The following is a 23041-nucleotide window of genomic DNA, read 5'->3' on the forward strand; positions in this document are numbered from 1 at the left end:
GGGTTTCATGAAGGCAGAAGGTTGAATCATGTTTCTTTATTCATTTTGCTACTCTATGCCTTTTGAGAAGTGCATTCAGTCCATTCGTATTTAAGTTAATTAATGATATGTGGGGTTTTATTCTTATCATATTGCTATTAAGAAGTTACTTTGCTTTTTAGATTTTGGTGTTGATCTATTTGGTCTATTAACTCTGTGCTTGCCTGTGCTTTTGTGGTAGGTAGAACCCTTCTTTCATTTCTGCACTTAGAAATTTCATGAGCATCAATTTGGAGCATATTTGTAAGGGTTTTTTTTTTAACATAAGTTCCCGGAAGTGGAATTCTTAAGACAAATAAAACAAAGGACAGAATTATTTTAAAAGCTTATTATAGGTAGCAAACTACTTTCAAGGAAGATTGTTTCCGTGTACTCCCCATTAACAGTGTATTAGGAAAAAAAACAGTGTATTAGAGTGCTCATTTTCATACACTGTCTTCAGTAATAAGCATTATTACTTTTTCTTTTTAATACCTTTTCCAAAAATTTTAAGTCAATATTTTAATTGTTTAAATGGGAATTGTTTTGCCAACCATAATATTATAGTATTGAAATATGTATGTATTGATCTCCTTATTTTGGTTTTAGAAAGTTGGTTTTGATTGTTAATATTCTGCTTCTAAAGCTGAACGTAAAACAGCAGGATTTAATCAGAATGTTGCCTCAGGAGCACCAAAAATTGTGAGACAGATTTAGAGTTAGATTAAGCATGACTAGCATATAGCATTTTTGTTGAAAAATTTAATAGCTCAGCCTCTGATTGATATAGTCAATACCAAGCCCCCTACTTTCCTAAACAGTATAACAACTCTGTTCTACCATGAGTTTAGGCTTGAGACTTTAAATATTTTAATTAAAAATACTGATAAATAGCCCAAACATATAAAACTTTTACCTACAAAGATGGGAATATGCCTTTCAACCTTGTCCACCTGTCAGCACAGACTGTTGCACCGTGGTGATAGTTCCCATTCCTGCTGCAGCTTTCTCCCCTCCTTCCCTTACCACTGGATCCCAGAGTATGCCCACCATGGCTTTACTCACTGCAGCCACCTGGCAGTTGGAAGCTAAGAATGCATCCTGTCTTATTCTTGCTGTCCAGCTTGCCAGTGCTTCTTCCACAAATTTGAAAGACATATTGGTAGACCTGATACCTGAGGAGCAGACCAGAATTAAGACCTTCAGGCAGCAACATGGTAAGACAGTGGTGGGCCAGATCACTGTGGATATGATGTATGGTTGCATGAGAGGCATGAAGGAATTGATATATGAAACATCAGTTCTTGATCCTGATGAAGGCATCCATTTTCAAGGCTTTAGTATTCCTGAATGCTAGAAACTGCTATCAAGGCTAAAGGTGGGGAAGAACCCCTGCCTGAGGACCTATTTTGGCTGCTGGTAACAGGACAGTTCCCAAAAGAGGAGCAGATATCTTGACTTTCAAAAGAGTGGGCAAAGAGGGCAGCTCTGTCTTCCCATGTGATCACCATGCTGGAAAACTTTCCCACCAATCTATACCCCATGCCTCAATTCAGTGCAGCCATTACAGCCCTCAACAGTGAAAGTAACTTTGCCAGAGCATATGCAGAGGGTATCATCCGAACCAAGTACTAGGAGTTGACTTATGAAGACTGTATGGATCTGATTGCAAAACTACATTGTGTTGCAGCAGAAATCTGCCGAAATCTGTACTGGAGGGGCAGCAGTATTGGGGCCATTGACTCTATACTAGACTAGTCCCACAATTTCACGAACATGTTAGGCTATACTCTTGCTCGGTTCACTGAGCTCATGCGTTGGTACCTCACCCATCCACAGTGACCATGTGGGCCGCAATGTAAGTACCCATACTAGTCACTTAGTGGCCAGTGTCCTTTCCAACCCTTACCTGTCCTTTGCAGCAGCCACGAAAGGGCTAGCAGGGCTCTCCATGGACTGGCAAATCAGGAAGTGCTTGTCTGGCTAACACAACTACAGAAGAAAGTTGGCAGAGATGTGTCAGATGAGAAGTTATGAGACTACGTCTGGAGCACACACAACTCAAGACGGGTTGTTCCAGGTTACTGGCATGGGATACTAAGGAAGACTGATCCACAATACACCTGTCAGTGAGAGTTTGCTCTCTGAAACACATGCCTAGTGACCCCATGTTTAAGTTGGTTGCTCAACCGTGCAAGATTGTGCCCAGTGTCCTCTCAGAGCAGGGCAAGGCCAAAAATCCCTGGCCCAGTGTAGATGTTCACAGTGCAGTATTTTCCAGTACTATGGCATGACAGAGATGAACTCCTACATAGTCCTGTTTAGGGTGTTACAGGCACTGGGAGTACTGGCACAACTCATCTGGAGTCAAGCCCTAGGCTTCCCTCTAGAGAGGCCCAAGTCTAGAGGGAAGTTAGTCATTGAATTATGGTCACCTGGTAGCAAAAAAAAAATTGCCAAAGCATGTCCAGCTAACTCAGGATAAAACTGGGGACTGGGAGGAAACTGACTACCAGAAAGTGAGGAAGCTTTTTAACAAGTGTACTTTTGTTTCAGGGGCATTTAAAGACTTAAGGTTAAATTGTATCTGAGGCACTGATAATACGTTTGAGATTAAAATATAAATTAAGACTTTAAAAGATGAAAAATGACCCCTTCTTCCCTAACCTGCTCCCTTCCTCTGCCTGGTGTGAGTTGCTCATCAACTGTACGATGACCAGAACTAATGCATGTGATATGGGTTAGGTTGGCCCCCCACCATCTCTAGAGTGAGACTGTAGCTCCTCTAGAGAATCTGCAGTCACTTTGGAGCTTTTGCTTCTACTCTACCAAGCCCTCAATAGGCCACCAAGCCAAGACTCTGCCCCCTTTTGTTTCCATAGGAGTCATGTTGGATTGTCGGCCCATTGGTAACCCATTCCCATGCACACAAACGCCTCCTAGCAAGACCTGTTGATTAGCTGGACATACTTTGGCAATTTTTTTGTGCTACCAGGTGACCATAAAGGCATGGCATTTGCTGTGACTGGTAGCCAATGTTTGATTTGATTTCTCTCTAAAACTACCCCATTAAAATTACAGTCTGGGAGTGTTCTGTTTCCTCTTACTTTAGTACTCACCTCCTTCCAGACTTTCTATACTTGCTGTGCCTCCAGCTGAGGCTGTTTAGGACCTACTCCATCTTGATCCCTATTAGTGACCTCTTTCAACAGATCTGTCTGATTTGTGGTCCCAGTCATCGGATTTTATCAGTGGTACATTTACTTCCATAGGACACAAGTCACTAACTTCTAACCTCCCTCCCTACCTTCTTTTAATATGCTGTGGAGCATGGAACAGGGACTTGGGAATGATTAATGCATGAAGATGACATCTTTGGAGTCTGATCCCAGGGGTACTAGTACTTCTTATTGAACAGGAAAATGATTGGACATAGTCTCCTCTGATTATCAAGTCCTGGGGCTGGGACATAAAAATAGTAGGCCTCCCTTCTCATCCCCTGCCTCAAGAAAGTGCCCCCTTATTTATAAGTGTCTCTTTTCTGCCCCTTCCCCAAGAGCTCACAGTACACTGTTTGTTTTAGAAGCCCCATATGCACAGGTTTATAGTGACTTGATACTCTACCATCTTTTCTTTGAGAAAAATTAAGATACACTCCTGCTATATCCCCTTCTTTCCTAAAAACTCCTGTCTTTGTTTGTGTGGATCCCCTACCCCAGAACCATGCTGTTGAGATGAATACACAGTAAACCCCTGGGTAACTGTCAAGTCATGATGCAGACTTCAGGTTTTTCTGCATAAATTGCAAAATAAATGTTTTTATTAACAAAAAAGATGGAAATATGTAAATTTTATATAATGTTTTAGTAGTATAATCGATAAATAAATGTATAGTACCTGTCCCCTCATGGCCACTGACTCACTTTTTAGTAATATAAAGGTGGCTAAAATTGAAAGTAAGGACTTTAAGAGAAATGAATAACTTTTAAAAATTAATTGAAATAGTTTCTTTTTCTCCAAAATATTTGGGGCTTGAAAGATATTAACCTTGTGTTTTCACATTCCTCATTTATATAATTCTACATTATTGATGTATGGTTACATTTGAAAGGAAGTGCTACTCACTGCTTTGTTTTCTCTCTTTTAACAGTTAAAAGATGTTGATACTCAGAAAATTATAAAAGCAATGCTTTCTTATGTGTGGCCCAAAGACAGGCCAGATCTACGAGCTAGAGTTGCCATTTCCTTGGGATTTTTGGGTGGTGCCAAGGTAAGATTAAGAAAAAATATGCATTGTTTTGTTGTTATAACTAAGAAATACTACAACATTTTTCTAGTCATGAACCCTGTGCTAATATAAACCACTTTTGAAGGAGCATGGCCAACCTTTAGGACTCTCATTTAGTTTACATAATTATTTTATGCAATCAGCAGAAAATATATGATAATACCAAATTTATCTCCAGATCAGACTTCTGACCGCTTCACTTACTGGATTTACTCTTGAAGTCAGCGTAAGGTACAGAAACGTTGATTGTAACAGAGCATAAGGAACTTCCTTAGAACTTCACTGGCACTTATTTTATACCACGTATTTCTGGTAAGCTTGGTTCCCAGATCCCAGTAGGTTGAAAAAAGGATGAAGTCATTTTAGGCACATTGATAACCATAAGTAGTAAGTAGCAGTTTAACAGCAAGGGAAAAACCAGAAAAACTGAAAACAAGCAAAACACAGCCACAGAAACTGAGCATTTTGGTATATTCAGTCACTATAGGGGATCTCTACATTTCAGCAGCCTCCTCAGTTTGTAATTGTAGTATAAAGCAAATTTCTAATGATGACCTAGAGTTTTCCATTTCTGAAAAACTTATTTTCAATTTACTGAGATTTTAAAGTCAAGGAATATACCTCTATAGGTACAATATATTGTTATGATGAAGTCTCTGGAGTCAGACTGCCTGCGCCCTGCCACTTACTAACCTTGTAACTGATTGCATAGTCTCCATGCTTCAGTTTCCCTATTTGTTAAATAGAGTTGTTATAATGATTAAATAAATTAACATATAAAAGGCTTGGAACATTGACTGGCAGGTAGTAAACATAAGGTGGCTCAAGCCTGTAATTCCAGCACTTTGGGAGGCTGAGGGGAGGGGATTGCCTGAGCCCACAGGTTCAAGAACAGCCTGGGCAACTTGGTGAGACCTCATCTCTACAATAAATCAAAAAATTAACCAGGCGTGGGAGCGTGTACCTATAGTTCCAGCTACTTGGAAGGCTGAGGTGGAAGGTAACTGCACTCCAACCTGGGCAATGGAGTGAGACTCCAACTAAAAAAAAAAAAAAGTCAGAATGAGGTTTGACTATAATTTGGCTACCTCTCTTACATGTAAGGATTAGTATTTTGTTTTAAAGCCTAGTTCTTACCACTTGTTTTTTTCCTTATAAGGAATATACACGCTATATATATACACACTATATATAGCGTGTATGCTCCCTCTTATTTATTCATTTTTCCCCTACCCTAAACATATTTATTGAGTACTTATTATATTGAGTACTGTCCTTGGCACTGAGGAATATTGAAATATGAATAAAACTCAAATCATTCAGAGTAAGGCAAATTTCATTTGATTGTTGTAATACAAGGTAGGTCATAAATGATTTAAAGAAATACTGGTCAGGTGTTGTGGCGTTTCAGAGGGAAGGTAGGAACCATGATGATGAGGAGTCAGGAAAGGTTTCACAGAGGAGATGATATCTGAGATAGACCTTAACTGAGAAGTAGGATTATTACAGCCATAGGAATAACATGAACAATGGTCTAGATGTGAGAAAGCATATAGTGTGTGTGAAGAAGTGAATATTCCATCTTGGTTCCTGTTAACAAAAGAAGCCAAACTCTGTAAAATATTTAACATGGTTTGTTCTGAGCCAAATGTGAATGACTAGGCCTATGACACCATCCCAAGAGGTCCTGAGAACGTGTGCCCAAGGTGGTTGAATTGCAGCTTGGTTATAGATATCTTAGGAAGACAGAAGTTAAAAAAAAATGTAAATAAACATATGCGAGATTTCTGGTTTGACCCAGAAAAAGCAGGACTTCTCCAAATAGGGGCTTGCAGGTCATAGTTTGATTCAAAGATTTACCCTAAGAAATTTTGAAATCAGTAAAACCTCTGTTGAGATAAGGGCACAAGGCACTGAGAGGAAGTTTCTTGATATGTAGATGAAGCCTAATAGATGGCAACCCTGAGAGAGAATAGATAGCAAATGTCTCGCTCCTCTGTGGACCTCTGGGAAAGGGGATTCTGTACAGATACAAATTTCCCTAAGAGATGACTTTGCATGGTCAAAAAATATTTTTGATTTGTCTTCTTTATCTTTTATGTGATGTTATGCCAGAGTCAGGTGGGAAAGTAACCCACATTGTATAGGGTTAATAAAAATTCATCTTCCCGGTCTCCTTAGTTAGGAATTTGGCAAGAGAGAGGGGAAAAGTTCAGAATGTAGTCCTCGCTCCAGTGAGGAGAAAATGTTTCAGAGGAATTGAAAGTAAGCTTGGAAAGATTAGAGCTCCTAATGTGAATTATCTTAACTGTGAAACAGAAAATTTTATTTAATTATGCAGAAAGTAGGAATCTGTTTTGAATAGAAGAGTAATAAGATTAGAGCTGTGCTTTAGGTAATTAATCTGACTCTGTGTAGAAGATGGAATAAAGTGATAAGAGACCATTTATTTCATGCATTTATTCAGCAAATATTTACTGACTAGTCATGATGCTAATGTAATAGTATAGGTAAGAATTAATAGCAGTTTGTTCTAGAGTGGTAGTAGAAATGATAATATGGAGGAAAAAGAGGCAAGAGTATTCTGAGGTTGGGGAGGTAGAGTCAACAAGACTTTGCAGTAGATTGGCTATTAGGAGTAAAAAAAGGGGTGGGGATTAGGATTCAAAGATTATGCTAAGGATGAGAGAGTGATAGTGCCTTTAACAGAAGTAGGTATTAAGTCAGGGGATCTTGTTTGGGAAAATGAGATCTTGGGTTTGAACATGTTAAGTTATAGGTGCTAGCAGAACATCCAGATAGAAATGCTCAACTGGTTAACACAAAATGCAAGACAAGCTCAGGAAGCAGTCCAGGGCTAGAGAGATTAAGAGATGATAGTTGAAACCATGCAAATTGTTCAAGGAAAATAACTGAAATATAAGGAAATAGAAGCTGATTAGGGACAGAACCTTTGGTTAATGTGTTTCTCTAAGGAAGTAAAGTAAATAATAAAGGAAATTGAGGAGTGACTGAAACGGTAAATGTAAAACCAAAATAATCCAGAATCAGACTCTCCATTTTTGTGTTTCCTTTGTCATCTATGGACTCCGTTGTGTATTCTCCCAATTCCAGAGAGAGTAGTTTATTCAAGATGTTGAGCAACACATCAAAAATCCATACTGTAGTCTATTTGTTTAAACTGAACGGAGAGAACAATATTGCAAATCTACGTTTGGTAGTTAATGTTGAAATTTTTAATTCTCATGTTCATTTTAGCACAGTACTGATTGCTAAAATGTCTTTTCCAAAAAGTACTTAAAGGTGATCCTGAGCTGTGTTGCAAATTGGCCTTTATTCCTTTATTAGTTGAATGCAAGTACCTAGCTGACAATTTAAAGGCAGATTGCTTTCTGGACTTTCTTTTGAACCGAAGGGAACAGATTAGAGCATGACAATTATAATTAAGTTACTTATATTCAAATTTATTTTTAGCATGAGTTTTAGTCCTTCAAAATACAAATTTCAGTTGCTTAGTGACAGGTCAATATCAGGCTATGAAATACTGAGTGCCCATAGAATGGAAAGTGTCACACTAAATTCATGCAAACTAGTTGCAAGTAAACAGAAGTGAATATAGAAAATCTTCAAAAAGTACATTTGATTTATTTTGAATCAGGAGAAGAAAGAAATAGCCAGATGTTATTATGAGTGTGCCTGCTAGTACTTTCAAAGCATATAGAAAACCAAGCTTTGAGATCTTCTAAGGGGTTTTTAAAAATTCAGCCTTACTCTTAGTATTTTAAACACAACTGTGCCAGGATTTAAGGAAAATATAAAATATATTTATTGAAATAATCTGATTTTTCTTTTTACTAGACAGGAGCTAGACCTAACTTTAGGCACGTAGAGCATAGTAGTAGCATTTGACCGTTCCAAACAGTACTTTTCTAGCTTTGCAGACTGTCCTGTTTAAAAGTGATCACTCTTTCAAATCTTTGAAAACTGGTCATTGTTTATTTCTGAGCAGTATTGCAGGTATGTGTTATAATTAGTTTGCAAAGGGGGGTTGTTATCCCATTTCATCCCTTGGCTTCCTATTTTTCTTAAAACCTGACTATATGCTTTGACATATGAACACTTTGGACCAATTTAGTTCCCTTTACACTCTGGTTTTTCCTACCTCCTCTACAGGGATTTGTAGTGCAGGGTTCAGGAACCTTCTCTGCTCTAAATGTCACCCAACTGTCTGTGCACTGTGGAGGTATTGTGACTAGGCCTGAGGCATATAGGTGGGAAAGAGAGAAGAAAGACAGAAATGTCATGTGAGAAGAAGACAAAGGGAGGAGGATTTCCTGTTTAATATATGGGACCACAGCATACCATCTCCTTGCTTATTTACTTTTTAATACTGTTTTGATTCTGAGGATCGCACAGCTATCATGGTCTCCAGCAAATATTTTAAAGATAAACTGTATTATGTAGCAATGCTTTGGGGCCCAGAGTAGACTAAGAGGGTAGGTTGGTAATCCTTCAGAGTTGCAGCAATTTTACTTTAATATGTTTGCATTCTATATAAGTCTATTTAGGTGTTCTGCTACCAAGAGAGACAGAGAAAATACTATTTGTGTTCATTCACTAAATCCCTACAAATCACATGCAATGTCTTTCTTACCATCCATGCATATATCATAGGAGTATTATATCATCATTAATCTGGGGGCCTTGAGATCTTCTAAGGGGTATTTAAAAATACAGCCTTCTTCTTAGTATTTTACATACCGCCATGCCAGGATTTAAAGAAAATATGAAACATATTTATTGACATAATCTGATTTTATAAAATAGATGTTACCTTTATTCTTTTTATTTATTTGTTTTAATTGCAATAACTATGGGGGGTACAAGTAGTTTTTGACCTGGGATTTAAATGTATCACACCCATCTGTGCACATTATATTCAATAGGTAATGTTTTGTCCCTCCACCCTTTCCCCCATCCCCCTTTGAGTCTCCAGTGTCCATTATACCATTCTCTATGTCTACATATCCTTAGATTACTCCCACTTATAAGTGAGAACGTGCTGTTTGGTTTCCTGATTCTTAGTTAGTTCACTTAGGATGATGTTCTCTAATTCTACCCAAGTTGCTGTAAAAAACATTATTTCACTATTTGTGATAGCTGAATAGTATTTCATAGTGTATATATACCACATTTTCATTATTCACTGATCAGTGAATGGGCATTTAGGTTGATTCCACAGCTCTGAATTGTGCTGCGATGAGCAGATGGGTGCAGATGTCTTTTTCATATAACAACCTCTGTTCCTTTGGGTAGATACCTAACAGTGGGATTGCTGAATCAAATGGTAGATCTACTTTTAGTTCTTTTAGAAATCTCCATACCACTTTCCATACAGGTTGTACTAATTTACACTCCCACCAAAGTGTATAAGCATTCCCTTTTCATGGCATCCATGCCAACATCTATTGTATTATGATTTTTAAGATAACTTTATTTTATTATAGAGGTGTGAGATACAAGCTAGGATTAGGCCCATAAGTAATGTATGTGCTGGTGAAATTTGGGCCTACAACTGGTCATTTCCTCTGGTTTAAGACCAGGTACCCTTTGTGTTGTTATGTGCCTTTCCAACCTCCCCTGGTAGTATCCTGCAACTGCCAATCCCTTCCTTGTGCTATTATAATTAATGTCAGGTCCCACTTATGAATAAGAACATGTAGTATCCAGTTATTTGTTCCTGTGATAGATCACTAAGTATGATTATCTCCAACTCCATCTAATTTGCTGTGAAGTCCATGATTTTGTCCTTATTTATGGCTGCGGAATATTGCATTGTGTACTTTGTACCACATTTTCTTTATCCTGTCTACTTTCAATGGCAATAGGGTTGGTTCCATGTTTTTGGTATTGTGAATAGTGCCGCAGTAAACATGTGTGTGCAGGTGTCTTTTTTGTAGACTGATATATGTTCCTCTGGGTATATCCCCAGAAGGGGGTTTCCTGGATCGTATGGTAGGTCAATTTCTATTTCTTTTAGATATCACCACACTATTTTCCATAGAGGTTGGACTAGTTTGCAATCCCATCAACAGTGTAGAAGTGGCCCATTTTCTCTCCACATGTGCCAGCATGTGTTGTTTTTTGATTAATTAATGATGGCCATCCTTACTGGAGTTAGATTGTATCTCAATGTGGTTTTGATTTGCACTTCTCTGATGATTAGTGAAGCTGAGCATTTTTTCACGTATCTGTTAGCCACTTGTATATCTTCTTTTGAGAAGTGACTATTCATGCCCTCTGTCTTTTTTTTTTTTTTTTTTTTGAGTTGGAGTCTTACTCCATTGCCCAGGCTGGAGTGCAGTGGCATACTCATGGTCACCCCAGCTTTGACCTGCTGGGCTCAGGCAATCCTCCCACCTCAGCCTTTCAAGTAGCTAGAACTACAGGTGCGCGCTACCACACCCAGCTAATTTTTTTATTTATTGTAGAGATGAGGTCTCACCAAGTTGCCCAGGCTGTTCTCAAACCTGTGGACTCAGACATTCCCCTCACCTCAGCCTCCCAAAGTGCTGAGATTATAGGCTTCAGGCTTGAGCCACTGCGCCCAGCCTCTGCCCATTTTTTAACAGGGCTGTTTGTTTTTTTCCTTTCAGCTTGTTTGAATTCCTTGTAGAACCTCAATATTAGGCCTTTGTCAGATACACAATTAGAAATTTTTTTCCCCAATTCTTCGAGTTGTTTCCCCACTCTCTTGATGGTTTCTATGATAAACTCACAACCAACGTATTGCTCAGTGGACAGAAATTGTAAGTATTCTCCCTAAAAAAGGAATCAAGACAATGCTGCCCACTCTCACCTTTCTCGTTCACCATAGTGCTCGAAGTCCTTGCTAGAGAAATCAGGCAAGAGAAGGAAATCAGGGTTATCCAAATAGGAAAGGAGGAAGTTAAGCTATCCCTCCTTGCAAACAATATGATCCTATGCCTTGAAAACCCAAGAGAGTCTGTCGAAAACCTCCTTGCACTGATAAATAACTTTGGTAAAGTTTTCAGTATACAAAATCAGCATTCAAAAGACAGTTGCGTTTCTATATACCTGCAACAAACAAGTAGAGAACCAAATAAAAAACACAATCCCATTCACAATAGCCACAAAAAAATTAAATACCTTGGCATCTACCTAACCAGAGTAGTGAAAGACGTTTACAACTAGAACTACAAAGCACTGCTCAAAGAAATCAAAGATGACATGAACAAATGGAAAAACATCCCTTGCTCATGAGTTGGAAGAACCAATATTGTCAAGATGTCCATCCTACCCAAGGCAATCTACAGATTCAATGCAATACCCATCAAATTACCAACATCATTCTTCTCAGACTTGGATATGACAGTATAGAAATTCATATGGGGCTTCTGGGCAAGATGGCGATGGAACAGGTCAGAATGTGAGTGTCTCCGCAAAAGCAAGTGTCCATAAAGACTCTCTGTGTGAGTGGGTGTGTGCTAGTGGGTAAGTGAAAGTCCATCTGAGGTGAGACTTGCGTTCATGTACCCAGGGCTCTCCTCTTGAGGTGACTACACCCCACCACCACCCTGAGATTGGAGACCTGGGCATGCAGGATTTTCTTTTAGAATTTTTATGGTTTAAAGTTTGACATTTAAGTTTTTAATCCATCTAGAGTTAATTTTTGTATATATTGGAATATGGGGATCAAGTTTCATTCTTCTACATGTAGTTATCCAATTTGCCCAGCACCATTTGTTGAATAGGGTGTCCTTTCTGCAGTGTGTGCTTTTGTCTGCTTTGTCAAAGATCAGTTTGTTGTAGGTATATGGGTTGATTTCTGGATTCTGTATTTTGTTCCATTTGTCCATGTGTCTGTTCTTGTACCAGTACCATGCTATTTTGGTTACCACAGCCTTGTAGTATAATTTGAAGTCAGGGAATAGGATGCCTTCATCTTTGTTCTTTTTGCTTAAGATTTCTTTGGCTATCTTTGTTGTTTTTGGTTACATATGAATTTTAGGATGGTTTTTCTAATTGTGTGAAAAATAATATTGGTAGTTTGATAGGGATTGTGTTGAATTTGTAGATTGCTTTGGGTAATACCATCATTTTGACAATGTTTATTCTTCCAGTCCATGTGCATGGGATATTTCTCTGTTTGCGTCTTCTACAATTTCTTTCATGAATGTTTTGTAGTTCTCTTTGTAGAGATCATTCACCTCTTTAGGTAAATATATTCCTAGGCTTTTTAGTTTTTTGGCTGCTATTGTAAATGGAATTGAGTTTTGTATTTGAAAATATGCTTTGTCTCTACTGATGTATAGCAGTGCTACTTATTTGTGTGTGTTGATTTTGTATCCTGAAACTTTACTGAACTAATTTATCAAATCCAGGAGTCTTTTGGAAGAGTCTTTAGGATTCTCTAGGTATAAGATCATATCATTGACATACAGAGATTGTTTGATTTTTTAATTTCTTTTCCAATTTGGATACCTTTTATTTATTTTTCTTGCTCAATTGCTCTGGCTAAAATTTTTAGTAGAATGGTGAATAGGAGAGGTGAAAGTGGGCATCCTGGCTTTGTTCCAGTTCTGAAGGGGAATGCATTCAACTTTTCTCCATTCAGGATGACATTGGCTGTGGGTTTGTCACACATGACTTATTATTTTGAGGAATGTTCCCTCTCTGCTTATTTTGCTGCAGGTTTTTATCATGTAGAGATGCTGTATTTTATCAAATTCTTTTTCTGCGTCTTTTGAAATGATCATATGATTATTAATTTTGTTTGTGTAGTGGATCACATTTATTGATTTGCATATGTTGAACCACACTTGCATCCCTGGGATAGATCCTTCTTGGTTACAGTGTATTATATTTTTATGTGCTGTTTAATCAGTTTGCTAATATTTTGTTGAAGATTTTCGTGTCTGTGCTCATAAGGGATATTGGTCTATAGTTTTTTTATTTTGTGTCTTTCTCCTGGCTTTGGGATCAGAATTATACTGGCCTAATAGAATGAATTAAGGGTGATTTTCTCCTCTTCAATCTTGTGGCTTAGATTCAGCAAATTTGTACCAGTTCTTCTTTGAAGGTCTGTTAGAATTCAGCTGTGAGTCTAGCAGGTCTTGGAGTTTTGTTGTTGTTTTGGGGAGACTTCTAATTACTGTTTCAATCTCCCTACTCATTATTGGTCTGTTCAGATTTCTATCTCTTCCTGATTCAAGGTTAAGGGGTTGTATGCCTCCAAGAATTTATACATTTCCTCCAGATTGTCTAGTTTGTGTGCATAGAGGTATTCTTAATATCCTTAGATGATGTTTTCAATTTTTGTCGTATCAGTTGTAATGTCTCCATTTTCATTTCTAATTGAGCTAATTTGAATCTTCTTTCTTCATTTCTTAATCTAGCTAGTGGTCTCTCAATTTTGTTAGTCTTTTCTAGGCGCCAACTTTTTGTTTCATTGATCCTTTGTGTTGTTTGTTTGTTTGTTTTTCAATTTCATTTAGTTATGCTCTGATTTTCATTGTTTTCTTTTTCTAACTTTGGATTTGGTTTGCTCATTTTTTTCAGTTTCTTGAGGTTGATGTTAAGTTGTCAATATTCAATCTTTTAGTCTTATTAATGTAGGCCTTAAACACTATAAATTTTCCTCCAAGCACAGCTTTGACTGTGTCCCAGAGGTTTTGATAACTTGTTTCATTGTTGTCATTCATTTTGAGGAATTTTTAAATTTCCATCTTGATTTCATTGTTTACCCAAGGATCATTAAGGAGTAGATTGTTTAACTTTGCATGTTTTTGTTTGATTTTTGCAAGTTCTTCCTGGAGTTAATTTCTAGTTTTATTCTACTGTAGTCTAAGAAGTCTTAATATGATTTTGATTTTCTTGAATTTATTGAGACTTGAACTGTGGCCTGTCATATGGTGTATTTTGGAGAATATTCCATGTACTGATGAGAAAATTTATATTCTATAGTTTGGGGATGGCATGTTCTGTAGCTGTCTGTTAGTTACATTTGCTCTAGAGTCCAGTTTAACTCCAATGTTTATTTGTTGACTTTCTGCCTTGATGATCTGTCTATTGCTGTCAGTGAAGTGTTGAAGTCTCCCACTATTATTGTATTGCTATCTATCTCTTTTTGTAGGTCTAGAAGCATTTGTTTTTTATAAAGCTGGGCACTCTGGTGTTAGGTGCATATACATGTAAATTGTTATGTCATGTCGTTGGATTGATCCCTTTATCATTATATAATAACCATCAGTGTCTTTTTGTGTGACCATACGTTTTCATCTCATTTGGGTAAATAACAAGGAACCCAATTGCTGGATTGTATGGTAAGACTATGTTTAGTTTTTTAAAAACTGCCAAATTCTCTTTTGCAGTGGCTGTACCATTCTACATTCCTACAAGCAACAAATAAGTATTTCTGTTTTCCTACATCTGCACCAGCATTTGGCATCAGTGTTTTAGAATTTAGTCATTCTAATAGGTTTGTAGTGACATATCATTTTTGTTCTAATTTGCAAATGCCTAATGATATGATGTTGAGCATCTTTTCATATGCTTATTTGTCACCTATATACCATCTTTGGTGAGGTTTCTGCCCATATCTTTTCCTGTTTTTAATTGGGTTGTTTTCTTATTGTTGAGATTTAAGGGTTCTTTGTAAAATTTGGACATCAGTTCTTTATCATATAAGTCTTTTGCAAATATTTTCTCTCAATCTGTGACTTGTCTTCTTGGCAGTGTCTTTTACAGAGCAGAAAATTTTAATATTAATGAAGTAATATGCTTACCAGTCTTGCATGGATCATGATTTTGGTGCTATAACTAAAAACGTCATTGCCAAACACAAGGTTACCTAGATTTCATCCTTTGTTATCTTCTAGAAGATTTATAGTTTTCAGTTCTACATTTAGGTCTGTGATCTGTTTGCAGTTAACTTTTATGAGAGATGTAAGGTCATTGTCTAGATTTTTTTTTTTTTTTTGCATGTTCAGTTGCTTCAGCACCATTTATTGCAAAGACTATCCTTTTCCCATTCCTCCTTTGTCAAAGATCAGTTGATTATATTTTTGTGAGTCTGTGATCAATGATGAATACAGTTTGGTAAAAGAGTATATTCTTGCCTTGTTCACAATCTCAGGGGAGAAACATCTAGTTTCTCACCATTGAGTATGTTATTAGCTTTAGGGTTTTTGTAGATGTTTTTAACCAAGTTCAATTTTCCTTATTACTAGTTTTCTGAAAGTTTTTTTAAAATCAGGAATAAGTGTTAGATTTTGTTAAATGGTTTTTCTTCGTCTATTGATATATCATCTAATTTATTTTAGCCTGCTGATGTGATGGATTATATTAATTGATTTTCAAATGTTGAACCAGCCTTCCATACCTAGAGTAAGTTTCATTTGGCCATATTGTGTGTGTGTGTGTGTGTGTGTGTGTGTGTGTGTTTTAATAGAGACAGGGTCTTGCTCTGTCACCCAGGCTGGAGTGCAGTAGTGTAATCATAACTCACCGCAGCCTCAACCACCTAGACTCAAGTGATCCTCCTGTCTCAACCTCCCAAGTAGCTGGAATTACAGGCATATACCACCACATCCAGATAAATTATTTTATTTTATTTTTTGTAGAAATGAGACCTCACTGTGTTGTCCAGTCTGGTCTCGAACTCCTGGGTTCAAACAATCCTCTTGCCTCTGCCTTCCAAAATGCTGGGATTACAGGCAGGAGGCCCCATGCCTGGCCCAGCTATATTCTTATTGTGAGCATGGGAGTGATGATTTCTAAGCCCTTTATATGTCAGACAGAAAACTGGTAGTCCTACTCTATAATATATTTTAGCTCATGTTACCACTTAACAGACACTTGCTAATTTTAGGTCTAACAAATTTTAGGGTATAAAGTCATGTTCACAAAAAAATTTAATGAATCAGGTTCACATATCATGTAACTTCTACCTTGAGGTTATTCACTAAATATTACTGATCCACTTTTCACCTCTAAATTTTTAATCTCTTAGAGGACTTATTTCTTAGATTAGAAATTGAGATTGTGTAAATTAACTACTCTTCCATGTTTTTTAATTTGATTTTAGTTTTGTGTGCTTCAGGTGTGGAATAAGGTAAAAACAAATTTATTTTATGAATATTATGACCTCTGACTTTTCTACTTGCCTATACCATGTTTTAGGTTTCTGTTATTTGACAATAACACGCAGTCCCTTTCTATTTATGTTTTAGCTTTGTCATGTTTATATATTCCTGGTCTAGCTATTATGTTAAGTAAAAATAATGTCCAGATTTCTTGCAAATATTATATTATGTAACAGGCTTGCATATGGAGTCTTCTGTGTGTCTCATATTTATATAGATTAGTCATACTTCTTTTTTTATTTTAAAGATATGTACAATCCAGAGTTAGGTATACAAATGTTCATTATGCAGATACCCTCTCTCCCCTGGCAGTTTCCCTCAACTGCCAATCCCATCCCCCCCCCCCGCCAGCAGTTTCCCACTACTGCCAATCCCTTTCTTATAGTATTCTGATAATTATTCAAGGTCCGCTTGTGAGTGAGAACATATGGTACTCTGTTCTTTGTTTCTGTGATAGATCACTGAGTTTGAGCAACTCTAAATCTATCCAAGTTGCTGCAAAGTCCATATGTTTGTCCTTCTTTATGGCTGTATAATATTCCATTGTGTATATGTACAACATTTTTTAATCCAGTCCAGCTTCGATGGGCACTGCCCATAGTCATACTTCTTGCTTCACTTTCTCAGAATTCAATTATATTGCAAGGATTGGATTAAATAAGCTATTTTGTGTTAAAGTTACTCTTTAATACCAAAAGTAAAGTTTATATACAAACCAGAAGAATTGTTTATATAATAGAAATCTTTTATAGCATGTGCTTTATTACCTAGACCTAATTTTCATGAATTAATAGCTTATTTTATAAAGTATGAAAGAATTTCCATTTGATAAACTCATGTAATTGTTTGTTGTTGTTATTTGTTTTTCTTTTTTTTCCTTTAATGAGACTAGTGACCTCAGTTCTGTGAAGGTTTTCCCACTACCCTGATGGCCTTTACAAATTGCCAAAGTACCTTGTCCAGTTTTCTTTTCTCTTTCTTTTGCCTTGATCATCAAATCTCCTGTAGTGTTCTTGGTCTTTATTTTCTTTCGCTCCTATTGCTTTTGTGACTAGAGAGGCAATTAAACAAAGGAACAAAATTCTCTTTTTTACTTGTTCAGATATATTGGGCCCTTCTTGGCAGCACGGCTTATAGAGCCCTTAGTCAACAGAGGCCACTGTGAAAGAGATTAATTTTTGAGGCGTTTAGGTACTAAAATCCTGTGGGCGGGGTTTCCTCAGATGAATAGTCATGATCATAAAGGAACAAGTGATAATTAAATCTGAAATTTGAGACTCTCAGCAAACAGACCATGTTGACCAGTAATTTTGGCATTGTGTAGATACAGCATACCTTTGGCTGTTCTTTGTACCAGTTTTACTTTTTCCTCAACTTTGTTCTTCAGTTCGTTTCCCAAATTGCACATTTTATGTTAAAAATTAAGTGAATCCTTAACTGATATACCAATCTCTGAAACTCTGAAAATTCAAGAGTTTATCAGATTATTTGTATGTGTGATTTAAACTTTTGATCTAGGAAAAAAATTTTTTATAAGGATAAGTTTCTTTATTTCTCTTGTACTTAAGTTAGTGTATACATTGCAGTCACAGATTAAATATACCTTTTGTCACTGGATTATGATCTAGTAAATATAATTTTTAGAAAGTAGCGGGATATGAAACTTCATATTGAGTCAATTTTAATTGAAATACACTATCATCTAGTCTTATTTTTTTAATCTCTCCTGCCCCTAGGGAGACAGATATGTCATGACCTGACCTGACTTTATTTTTTTTAATTAATTTTAGTGTACATGTAGTAAATTACATTTTTTGGTGTACAGTTCCATGATTTTTGACACATGTATATAATCATGTAAATTACCAACACAGTTAGGGTACAAAAAAGTGCCCTCACTTCGAAAATCTCCTTGTATTATCCCTTTGTAGTCATACTACCTCCAGACCCCAAACTGCTGGAAAACATTACTTCATCCTCTGTCACTATAATTGCATCATTTTGAGCATACCATATAAATGGAATTGTGTAGTATATTAATATTTTGGGTTGACCTATTTCATGTAACATAATGTCTTTGTCATTCACCATGCCATTGAATACATCAGTTCATTTCTTTATATTGCTGAGTAGTATCCTATGGTATAAATGGAGCAGAGTTTATCCATTCACTCGTTTGAGGGCATTTGGGTTCTTTCCACATTTTTGTGATTATAACTAGAGCTGCTGTATAATTTTTGTGTGAACCTGTGTTTCCGTTTCTCTAGTATAAATACCTAGGAGTGGAAAGTTGGGTCATGCTAAGTATGTTTTTAACTTTATAAGAAACTGCCAAGCTGCTTTTCCAGAGTACCTCTATTTGTATTACCACCAGTAATGTATGAGAGTTTCAGTTGTTTTACTTCTTTGTCAGCACTTGGTATTGTCAGCTGTTTGTGGTATCTTGTGGTTTTAATTTACATTTCTCTAATGGCTAATGATATTGAACAGCTTTGTATGTACTTAGTTGCCATTTGTATATCCATCTTTTGTGAAATGTCTGTTGAAGTATTTTGTCCATTAATTGAGTTGTTTTTCCTATTGACTTCAGTGAATTATTTATATATTCTGGATATGAGATCTTTCTCATATATATGATTTGCAAATATATATATATCCATCTTTTGTAAAATGTCCGTTTAAGTATTTGGTCCACTTTTAATTGGGTTGTTTGTTTTTTCTATTGACTTTAGTGAATTATTTATATATTCTGGATGTAAAACCTGTCTCACATATATGATTTGCAAATATTTTCTCCCACTCTATAACTTGTTTTTAATTCCCTTAAAGTACCTTATGGAGAACAATTGTTTTTAATTTTGAATTTTTTTCTTTATGGATTATGTTTTTGTTGTCATGTCTAAGAGCTACTTGGCTCACTCAGTCATTAAGATTTTCTCCTATGTTTTCTAATAGATTAATGTTTTTATCTTTTACATTTAGATCTGTGCTGCATGTTTTTAAAACTAGTCTGAACTGGACAGAAGTGCTACATTTTTTAGTTAATTCTGGTATGAGGCTTAGGGGGAGGCTAAATTTTTTGTCCAGTTCCAACACCAATGATATCCTTTCTCCATTGAATTTCCTTTGTTTCCTATTGCTGCTGTAACAAAATATCATAAACTTTGTAGCTAAAAACAATACAGATGTATTATCTTGCATTTCTGGAGGTCAGAAGTCTAAAATTAGGATTCATTGGATCAAAACAAAGGTATTTGGTATAGCAGCGCTTCCTCCAGAGACTCTTGAGGAAAATCTGTTCCCTTGCCTTCAACTTCTGGAGTTTGCCTCCATTCCTTGGCTCATGGCCTCTTCTTCCATCTTCAAAATCAACAGCATCTTCAATCTCTCTCTGATTTTGACCTTTCTGTTTCCATAGTCATATCTTCTCTCTTAACTTTAGCCCTCCTGCCTCTCTCTTATAAGAAATCTTGTTATTACGTTTGACCCAGCCAGATAATCAAGGATGCTCTCCCCAGCTCATGTTCTTTAGCTTAATCAATCTGTAAAGTCCATTTTGTTTTGTAAAATATCATCTTTACAGGTTCTGGAAATTGGTTCATGGAGATCTCTGAGGAGCCATTATTCTCTCCACCATAATTATATTTGTGGTGTCTTTTTCTGTATTCTGTTCTGTTTCATTGATCTATATGTCTCTCAATTCACTGGTACCACACTATCTTTCTTATTGTAGCTGGTATAGTCTTAAAGCCAGGTAGTGTGATTCTTTCACCTCCTTTTTTCAAAGTTGTTTTGGCAATTATAGTTTTTTTGCCTCTCCATATCAATTATATTAATTTTGTCTGAGAAATTGGAACCATTTCCCCTGAAAACCAGAATAAGACAAGGATGCCCACTCTCGCCACTCTTTTTTCAACATAGTTTTGGAAGTCCTCGCTAGAGCAATCAGAGAAGAGGAGGAGATCAGGGGTATCCAAATAGGAAAAGAGGAAGTCAAGTTATCCCTCTTTGCAGACAGTATGATTCTATACCTCAACAACCCAAGGGAATCTATCAGAAAACTCCTTGCACTGATAAAGGACTTTGGCAAAGTCTCAGGGTAGAAAAATAAATGTGCAAAAGACAGTCGTATTTCTATACACCAACAATAAACAAACAGAAACCCAAATAAAAAGCATAATCCCATTCACAATAGCCAGAAAAAAACATCAAATACCTTGATATCTTCCTAACCAGAGAACTGAAAGACCTTTACAATGAAAACTGCAAAACACTGCTCAAAGAAATCAAAGATGACACAAACAAATGGAAAAATACTCCATGCTTATGGATTGGAAGAATCAACATTGTGAAGATGTCCATCCTACCCAAAGCAATCTACAGATTTAATACAATACCCTTTCAATTACCAGCAGTATTCTTCTCAGAACTGGAAAGGACAATACAGGAATTCATATGGAAACATAAGCGACCAAGAATAGCCAAAACAATCCTCAGGAAAAAAATTTAAAAAGCAGGAGGTATCACACTTCCAGACTTGAAACTCTATTATAAAGCAACAATAATCAAGACAGCCTGGTATTGGTACAAGAACAGACATATAGACCAATGGAACAGGAAAGAGATTCCAGAAGCAAAACCTCAATTTCTCAACCAACTCATCTTCGACAAAGCCTCCACCACCAACTGGGAAGAGGAGAACCTATTCAGTAAATGTTGCTGGGAAAACTGGCTGACCACATGCAGAAGATTAAAACAAGATCCCTACCTATCACCATACACAAAAAATCAACTCTAAATGAATCAAAGACCTAAATGTAAAACCTCAAACTATAAGAACCTTAGAAAATGCAGGAGACACCCTTATGGAAAACCCCAAGTGCCCATGCCTAAGAGAGAAGATAGACAAGTGGGACTTCCTCAAACTGACAAGCTTCTGCAAAGCCAAAGAAACCATCAAGAGAGTGGGGAGTCAGCACACAGACTTGGAAAAAAATATTTGCCAACTGTATGTTTGACAAAGGCCTAACATCTAGGATCTACAAGGAACTCAAACGTTCCGAAGAGAAAACAACAAACAGCCCCATTACAAAGTGGGCAAAAGATATGAATAGACACTTCTCAAACGAAGACATACAAGCAGCCTACAGACACATGAAAAAATACTCAGCCTCACTAGTCATCAAAGAAATGCAAATTAAAACTACACTGAGATACCACCTAACTCCAGTCAGGATGGCCATCATCTATAACTCAAAACAACAGATACTGGAGAGGATGTGGTGAAAGGAAACACTTCTACGCTGTTGGTAGGAGTGTAAACTAATACAACCTCAGTGGAAAACAGTATGGCAATTTCTAAAAGATCTAAAAATTAGGCTTTCCATATGACCCCGTAATCCCCCTCCTGGGAATATACCTGGAAGAACTCAAATCACTTATAAAAAAGATACCTGCACACATATGTTTATCACAGCATTGTTCACAATAACAAGAACATGGAGCTAACTGTGCTACCTATCAAAAGAGGACTGTATTTAAAAAATGTGGTACATATACACTATGAAATATTACACAGCCATAAAGAAGAACAATATCATGAACTTGGATGAGCAGCAACTTGGATGGACCTAGAACCTATAATACTGAGTGATCTTTCACAGAAACAAAGAACTGTGTATCACATGTTCTCATTCATAAGCGGACCTTGAATGATTATTGTAATACTCTAAGAAAAGGATTGGCAGTAGCAGGAAACTGCTGGGAGGAGGATGGGGAAGCAGGCTTGTCAGTAGTGGGAGTCTGCCTGGGGAAGAGGGGGCACACCTCATCAACAAGGGTACCTGCATAATGAACATTTGTATACCTAACACTGAATTGTACCCCACATCTTTAAAATAAAAAAATTGAGAGTTTAATAAAAAGAATAATTTTGTCTGTAGTTACAAAGAAACCTGATGTTATTTTTAAAATGAAATTTTGTAAAATCTGTAGACCAGTTTGGGGAGAATTCACATCATTACTATATTAAGTCTTTCAAATGATAAGAGATAAATATAATATGTCTTTCAGTTGTTTAGACCTTCTTTAGTTTGTCACCATTGATAGCTTTTTACATACTATTCCTATACATGTTTGATTAGACCAGTGGTTTGTTGGTGGTGGTTCCCACCACCAGGGGTAATTTTGACCCCAAAGGGGCATTTAGCTGTTTTTGGAGCCATTTTTGTTGGTCACAACGGGAAGGGGTGAGATATACTACTGGCATGTAGTAGGTAAAGGTTAGGGATACTGCTAAACATCCTACAATGCGCAGAACACCTCCTTCCACAAGATAGAATTATCAAACACAAAATGTCAGTAGTGCTGGAGGTTAAGAGACTCTGGGTTAAATTTATACTTAAATATTTATTTTAAGGATTTTTTTTTTATGGGGCGAAGTTGTGAATAGTTTTCTTTTCAAATTTTGGTTTCTGGCCGGGCTCGGTGGCTCAGCCTATAATCCCGCGCCCTTGGGAGGCTGAGGTGAGTGGATTGCCTGAGCCCGCGGGTTCGAGACCCACCTGGG

General features: G+C 36.8%; 1 protein-coding gene and 1 pseudogene across 1 annotated transcript in view; both read left to right on the plus strand.

Moving 5' to 3' along the window:
• Nucleotides 1-23041, plus strand: part of ABCB7 (ATP binding cassette subfamily B member 7) — a 79598-nt gene that overhangs the window by 24338 nt on the left and 32219 nt on the right. Inside the window, exon 3 of the mRNA XM_021718671.1 lies at nucleotides 4169-4288. Coding sequence (XP_021574346.1) covers nucleotides 4205-4288 — 84 coding nt within the window. The 5' untranslated portion in view covers nucleotides 4169-4204. The remainder of the gene's footprint in view (nucleotides 1-4168; nucleotides 4289-23041) is intronic.
• LOC103272780 lies at nucleotides 1127-2045 on the plus strand (annotated as a pseudogene).

The sequence above is a fragment of the Carlito syrichta genome, unplaced genomic scaffold (assembly GCF_000164805.1).
Source record: "Carlito syrichta isolate Samal-C Ts95f unplaced genomic scaffold, Tarsius_syrichta-2.0.1 Scaffold313228, whole genome shotgun sequence".
NCBI lineage: Eukaryota > Metazoa > Chordata > Mammalia > Primates > Tarsiidae > Carlito > Carlito syrichta.